General features: G+C 41.9%; 1 protein-coding gene across 1 annotated transcript; it reads left to right on the forward strand.

Annotated features, from left to right (window-relative positions):
• Positions 1-2,863: 2,863 nt before the first annotated feature.
• Positions 2,864-5,454, forward strand: LOC107556893 (cbp/p300-interacting transactivator 3-like). The gene is made up of 2 exons (XM_016240138.1): positions 2,864-2,980; positions 3,843-5,454. Exon 2 carries the CDS (start codon positions 3,853-3,855, stop codon positions 4,573-4,575), a length of 723 nt encoding a protein of 240 aa, XP_016095624.1. The 5' UTR covers positions 2,864-2,980; positions 3,843-3,852; the 3' UTR covers positions 4,576-5,454.
• Positions 5,455-8,232: the final 2,778 nt, after the last annotated feature.

Here is an 8,232-nt window from a genome sequence, read left to right on the forward strand (position 1 = left end):
GTAAAGGCACAGCCCTATTCTGGAAAAGGGGGCGGGGAGCAGCAGGTCATTTACATTTAAAGATACATGTACGAAAACAGTGTGTTTCTGCTTCCACTCAAAATAGGTATTTTCAAAAAGACATCATAAATGATCTGTGGGGTATTTTGAGCTGAAACGTCACAGACACATTCTGGTGACACCTGAGACTTATATTACATCTTGTAAAAAGAGGCATAATAGGTCTTATTTAAAGGCAGGGTATGTGATTTTTCAAAAACACTTTAGAAAACTGCAAAACAAACTTATAGCCAATCAGCAGTAAGGGGCATGTCTACTCGTGATGTGGAGGAGAGCGCGTTCAGTGCATGGGATGGACATTAGCCGAGCCGAGTGACAGAAAGATAGAGATGGAGGATAAAAAACAAAAGAGGAAAACGTCTGCGGAACGATAAGGCAAGACGTAGGACCTGTGTAAATATCGGATCAGCTTTCCAGCGCTGGAGAGAACTCAAGGAGCCTGCGATCGGACGCCGAGGTTGCTTTGTTTCTTCTCAATAGGTGAGTAACACCGTGTCTACAACAGCTAAAGTCTCTGCCTACACTGGACGCGATCAAACGACCATTGAAAACCATTTGAAATTTGTGTCAGCACATCATAAATAGAACCCGGCAGCAGTTTTCTGTCGGGATTTGTTGCGCCGCACCGCTCACATCCGTAGACACGGTGTAACATTGGTTTTGCTTTGTTTCACAGAACTAATCGTTGCCTGGGTTGCGTACGTATGTGTGGGGCGGAGCTATCAAAATAGGGGCGAGACCCTTTTGGGGTAGGGGCGTGTTTGTTTTGGTGATTTCAAATATCAACATTTGCTACCAGAAATCACTTACTCTGCCTTTAAGGGTGAAATGTGTATGTGTATTTTTTACCTTGTCAAATATATGCAGAGTCAACAATAAGACAGATTCTATAGGTATGTATGTAATGCCATGAATATGGGCTGTGACTCCAACCATGTGAGAGATAAAGGGTGAGGTGTTTGGGAAACCTGTTTGGATATAATAATTTCGCATTTCCATTTGGTGCCGCTAGTGGCACAAAAATTGCACACTTCACCTGTGAATGCTATGCAGTTTACAGATTTTCTTTCATTTCTCATAGCCTATTTTTCAGAGTATTTTGATGTGAACAAAATGGTGTGCTCTAAATGGGCCATTGTGGTCCTCTGCAATACTCTGAGGTAAAATATATCCAGATTTAGAAGAAAGACTAATTTTATCTTGTTATTGCATTAGTTAGGTCATTAGCTCTTGACACATTTTGACACCCCACAAGGAATTTCAAAAGAAATTGGTTTTTAGCACTGAACACCTATAAAAGGAAGAACTTTAGGATAAAATATCCTCAGTTTGTCACAGGGAGACATAATGATGAAGAAAATGTGAGTGGTGGCCCATGAAAAATTCACTGGCTCTGGGTGTTGTAGATGGTGGCCAAGACATTGCCATGCAGTTGCTAGGGTGGTTACTAGGTGATCAGCTACTGGCGCAAGTCAAAAGAGCCCATATTTGATATTCTGGTCCCTAGATATGGCTCATTTAATGTACGTCTAGAATCATGAATTATATAGTTTATCAAAGTAAGAGCACACCTCTCTTCAACAAGATCTGCAATTTAAGGTAACATTCATAACTGTTGCACAGAATATCAGCAACAGTAATAGTCATGCTTGCCTTATTAAACATAATTAATTACAGTTTGTCCTTGAACAGTTTTTTTTTTGCAGGCTATGACGAAAGGTTTCTGAGCAAAGCTAAAGTCAGCTGAACACACTGTTCAAGGCTGAATCAGGCTTAATTTACACACTGACAAAGGAGACAATAGAAGAACAGGAGAATGTCGAGAGGGAAAGAGAGAGAGATTATACTCTTCTGCTCACCACATTCCTTTCTAGAAATGGAGGAATGAGTAAATCAAGGCATTTCACCCTGCTAGGAGTTTTCTGCATGACCCGTCACTGTTTTTAGTTCATTACGGTGAGTGAGTATTCATCACACTTACATTTCATCTTACATTTGAGCTTCTTCAAATATGACACCTTATATGTCTAGGTGGCTTTATAAACAATTTTCAACGAGCTCTAACTCAATCAAATTGTAATTAGAATCATGGGAAACAGTGTGATAGCATGTGTGAGGATATGCAGCATGTACTGTATGCTCGGTGTCAGTCCATTTGCACATGCTTCACGCCAGCAGGAGGTTTTCTTTCTTCTGGCAGCCAGTCTCTCTCTTTAAAATGGTAAATATGCCATTTACATAAGAGACAAAAGGCTGTGCCCTGCTTTAGTTCCATTTTCTGCTGAGGTGCGTTAGATAAGAACAGCACACAGATGAAAAATAAAAGAGGTCAAACTAAAAATACCTGTCTGAAATGAATGTAATTTGATGCTTTCTCTTCAGTAAAGTTGAGTAGCCTTTAAAATCACAAATCTATGCAATCTTCATGACATCAAAATAAATAATGCTACAGCACATACTTTTAGCGCCTTCAAATTCTAAAAGGTAAATATAGGCCACAGGTGAAAAGTGAGAGACAAACTAGAAAAAATAACATTTTTAGCAATATCAAGCTCCTTTAAGACATCAGCGACCTTTTTAAACAAGCAGCACTCATGAGTCCTGTTTTAGTTGATTTGGGATTTCTGAGGAGTTTCTCTGCCAGTGCACATAAAAACTGAAGGCCATGTGAGTAATTGGGCAGTGACGTCTGTGATTAGAGGACGAGCCAATTACAGCAGAGGGGAGGCGGGGCTTGTGTTGCTCCGCCCCTCGCTCTGCGCGTCTTTATGTGTGTGTGATCCCAGCGCTGACCCAGAAAAGCGCTCAGCAGCAGCAGCTCGTTCACACTGAAGGCTATAGTCACTGGAGGGACCTGCGCTGCTTTACAGAGACTGAGAACACCAAACAGCATCTCTACAACCACAGGGATCATTTGACGGTATGTGTGTTTTATATTGCGTTCACTGTGAAGGCTGGATCTTTTGTTCATTTGTAAATGCAATCTTTGAAATCAGCATGCATTACCAATGTTTAAATATCTGGACATATGGTTGGATAGGTGAAGTGTTCTTCTTATTTCTGCTCTGGTTTTTAAATGTTCTTACACCTTAAACATATGTTGCTCTAGTATGGTATGACTTGTTCTTCTTAGAAAGCAAAATGATGGTCAGTAAGACAATATATCATTAATAATGCTACACTTGTAGTAAGTGTCAGCATTTAAGTGTTCTTTATAAGAACACTTGAACTTTTCTCTAAATACACCGTAAATTCAGTAGTGCGGATGTTTAACGAAAGGTTCACTGTGGTCTGACAGAGGTTGTGAAAGTCTGTAGCCTATATATTTCATTTACAGACAGATTTCATCTTAGTAGAAAGCAGAGGAGAAATTCTTTGTTATATGTAGACAGAGACAGAGAGGTGAGGCTCCTGTAGACCCCAGATGACATTGTGCTTTCATCTCTTATTTCAATCTCAAATGATGACATATAGACAAAACCGTGCACTTGCAAATATTCGTGAGCTTAAACATATGTTCTGGTTCACTCCTGAAGCTATTGATGTAAGAGATAACAGAGAACAACACTGGGCAGGGCATGTGGTGAACAAACTGCAATCAGTAAAAGTCAATTGTAATTGATTAACAAGCATGTGAGCCAAATTGATTTAGCCAGGAATCCTAATATTTGTATGTTCACTACTGATGGTTTTCAAGAAACTGAAAGTGTTTGTCAGCTGATACTGAGAACCTGCTTGAATATTTGCCCCTGACTGTTGCCATTCCTCTCATATCTCTGCAGTGGAGAAGGCATGGCTGAACACATGATGATGCCTATGACTCACAGCTCTGCTGGCGGAGGCCTGCATGGGTATCGCATGGGAATGAACGGCCCTTCTCCACACGGACACCAGCCCGGTCTGCGGACCCTTCCCAACGGGCAGCTCATGCACTACGGCAGGGTGCCCCAGAGCTCCATGGAGGCGGCCATGAGGCAGAGGAACGTGATGAACGGCGTCATGAACGGTCAGGTCAATGGCCAGATGAGCGGAGGACACCCCCACCAAATGCAGCAACCCAGTATGATGTACGGAGGTCCAAATCAGCAACCGCAGGGTCACCCTCAAACCCAGCACCATCATATGCACCCCCAAAGCCAGCACCCACAGCAGTATATGGGTGGAGGAGGCCTCACACCATCTCAGCAGCTTATGGCGAGCATGCATCTTCAGAAACTCAATACCCATTACCACGGGCATCCACACGGACCCATGAACGGCCATCACATGGGAAACGTCCAGCACAGAATGGGTCCTGCTCAGTTGGCAGGCATGCAGATGGGGATGGGTGGGCCGGCGTTGGGCCTCAATGTCATGGACATGGACTTGATTGATGAGGAGGTTCTAACGTCCTTGGTGCTGGAGTTCGGGCTGGACCGGGTTCAAGAGTTGCCTGAGCTTTTCCTCGGACAAAACGAGTTCGATTTCATCTCGGACTTTGTGTGTAAGCAGCAACCAAGTACTGTCAGCTGCTGAAGTTCTGGAATCAGAGAAAGACTTGGTCGCCAAGAAGAAGCTGGGGCAAGACAAGAAAAGCTAAAACAACCAGGTTCTCCGTATCTGTGAAGCTGTGCTATGCATGTTGCAGTGCACGCTGTCTTTCAATGAGGGAAACAACTTCTGGATGTTCTTCAGCACAATTGTGGCTTTGGCGAGCAGGCCTTGTCTTGTCCCATTGGTCATCCAGGATTGACGGTGACCAAGTGTCCCAGGGTTGAATGTAACTTCACGTGGTGGAAAAAGAAGTCTGCTTGGAACTTTGCAGAAACTGCTTTGCATCCTTAGGGGGCAACTAGAATCAATAGCATTTAGAAATGTATTTATGTATAACATCTACCAAAAAGCAGACATGATCTGTGGTGATAGAGACATGCCTTTTCTCAAACTAACCCCACGACTTGTGATAAAAGACCTCTGAATGAGTGTGTTATGTGGGAATTGAAGGCTGGTACTTCAAAACGGGTTGTTTTTCCAGTAGCTCTTAATGATGTTTGAAACGGTAAGGGGGTGGTGAGGTGGTAGCGGTTGGGTATGAAACATTATTCGTGTGCAGTGTTACACTGTACATTTGGTTATTTCCATTCTACTACTATTAAAAATTTGACTGCCTAGCAAAAATTTCTGACTTACAACACTCATTGTTTTGCTACATCTGACTGAACAAGACCCAAAATGAGTGTCTTATGGCGCTTTTCCACTGCGTGGTACGACTCGGCTCGTTTCCAATGCAGTTTAGTACCACTTTAGAGTGGGTGGGATTATTCACATGTTGTTTAGTTGCGCCTCCTCTATTGCCGCGAGACTCCTGAAAAACTTTCATTCCGCGTCGCCCCATCAACTTTCACTGGATCCACTCCTCTGCTATAAACGAGAGGAACGTCTGTACTTCCTCAACAGACAACGAAACAGCCACTTTTTGGTTGTTAAAAAAAGGTGCGCTCATTCAAAACAGTTGCGTTCGATCCTTCACTGGCTGTGCTGATTTAAATCTAGCGGTTCTGTTGTGTATCTGTGTCGCAACGATTCTCTCCGGCCAATCCGTGATCAGCAGAGTTTGCACGTTGACTCTTCACTTGGAACCTCAACCGAGTTGGTACTGAAAAAAGTACAAGGTACTGTACCCAGTGGAAAACCCCCCCAAAAGTGAACCGTACCGAACCGTACCTTGCCGTACCATGCAGTGGAAAAGCGCCATTACATTCACTGTATGATGTGTCTTGACACTTTCAGGAATATTTATGTGTTAGAAAAACTTGCCTGGAAAATGGTGGAGTGTTTTGTAGCCTCCCTTACCAAACGCTGAACCTGTGCTCCCTGCTGACGAGTCTAAACTGTCTTATAGTTTTTTTTTACACGGATACTGATAAATACTCACTGTAGACCTTACCTTGTTTCACGAAATGAGGAAGAAACTGCTGTCTTAGGGTGCTTTCACACCTGTAGATCGATTGATTTGTTACCGAAACAGGGATTACAATTATTACAATGTTGCTTTTTATTCTTGGTGCGGTTCGCTTTCACACGGCAAAGTTTCTAAACGTACCAAATTTGTTAATACAAGTCACGCGCAAGTAAACTGTTCTCTCATTGGTCAAAGTTCCACGGTTTATTTTCCAGGATTCCACTTCGGTGTCACGCATGTCATCCGTCAGGATGGAATGACAACAGCTTTATTTTTATTTTTTTGTAGCTGTCCTTATTTATCACTTTGAGCAGGAGTACAGGATTCATTGGGAAAACATTTTTTAAAATGCACCTACTAGGAAGAAGAGCAATAAGACGGCATTATAAAATGAAAAAGTGCGCTTTTTTATTTTAAAAGGCGAAGACGTGCTCACCCACAGACATTCACAGGTTCATTTTGAAGTATTAACAAAACAACAAAGCTAATGCTTTTCACGGAACTTATGTAATTACCCATTATACATTGTGATATAGCCTGGTTCGTTGGTCTGTTAGATCGGATTGCTTTCTCACTACAACCGAACCGCTCCAGAGTTAATTTTCAATCGAGCCGAGACCACCTCGTTCAGGAGATCTCGGACCGATTGTTTTGGCGGGGATCCGGGCGCGATTGCCGAACCGAGCAAAGGGGGGAAATGCGCCAGGTTCCGAAACAATGAGCCAGGTGTGAAAGCACTCTTAGTATGATTCAAACAGGTGACATTGAAACTCCAGATGTTATGTAGTGTTTGCTTGTACGCTCCTTATTGTAGTGAAGAACGTGGACCACAGTCTCCATTAAGCCACATGCTGCGTAAAGAATTAAACCTTCCACTTGTTTCTAAATTAACCTGAATGTCAATAGTTGAACTACTGTTTGAAACGACCACTAACCATAACACCAATTTCCTGATGAACCAACCTTACAAACTAGCATACAATGTTTCCCTCCTTGCTCCTCAAACACTGCAGGTTTAAATCTGATTACATTTAAATTACACTTACAACCTTCTTGTTAATAGAGGTCAGCATGGTCCGTTATCTCAGATGGGCTGATAATTACAAAATGGACATGTTCATTTGTTTGCTATTGCTCAGGGTGTAATGAAGAGTTGGGAACGGCTGGCCTGCTGAGTTTGACAACTTCCTGTGTCGTTATGTTGCCAGTTCTTGAGTTCTCTGTGGGGGTTGGGTTGGTATGGAAATAGCACAGCATACAGAACTAGTAGGTTAATCTGTTCCGCCAGAGCTGGGCTCAACTCCCTCGACTCTACCCTCCCCAGCTCGGGTAATTGCTGTACGTACGGCTTGGGATTGTGAACAGTTGTCACCGAGAGAAAAAAAAAAAGCACAACTTGATGGGTCAACAACTCCATTTACAACTCCATCTTGGCTGATTGTTTAGGGCTTTGATTCGTAAGGAACGGGAAAAGTTTGATCTCATCAGCCGCATTTCTCATATCAGTAGAGACTGGAACGTCTTCCCCAATATCCTTATTCTTGAGAAACTCTGATAATTAAGCAAACCACATCTAGAAACCGAAAAATCAAAATGATCTGTAGATTTGTAATTGAGGATTTATCACATTCCCACAGATCCAATCATGTTAATTTTTGTTTTGTTCTGTTAAAACTTTTAAACGAATGCTACTTGAGTTTGGCAGTCTGTAAATCACAAACCACCCCGCAGATGCGCCAGAATGTCCCTTGCAGGTGCGATTGTATGTTATTCTCTTTCAAACTGTGTGCTGTCATGTACTGTCGCCATGCTCCCACAAATGCTTTTTTTTAAATGTTGTTGATTCTATCTTAAGAAAATGTATTTATTTTCATTGAAAATAAAATATTTATTTTAAGAAGTGGCTTCAGTGAGTGTAATTGCTTGTCTAATTTAATGTTGCTTGTGACAATCACAGGACACAACAAATTCACAGTTTCTGAACTGACACATTGATTAGTTTTTCTCTCACAAATAAAAATGAATAAAGTGATATCAAAACCATGGCTTGCAATATCAAAATGTATTTCATTTAATTTTTTTAATACTGTCATAACTAAATCAGGTGCTGAAATCAAACAGACTCGTGAGAGATTAGCCATTTACTGAAAAAGTGTAGATATTGAAGCCCCCAACAGGGTTGCTGTGCTTATTTAATTTAATAATCCAACTGCAGCATTATTGTGTAAACA

This window comes from Sinocyclocheilus grahami, unplaced genomic scaffold (genome assembly GCF_001515645.1).
Source record: "Sinocyclocheilus grahami isolate Dianchi unplaced genomic scaffold, SAMN03320097.WGS_v1.1 scaffold582.1, whole genome shotgun sequence".
In the NCBI taxonomy this organism is placed as follows: Eukaryota; Metazoa; Chordata; class Actinopteri; order Cypriniformes; family Cyprinidae; genus Sinocyclocheilus; species Sinocyclocheilus grahami.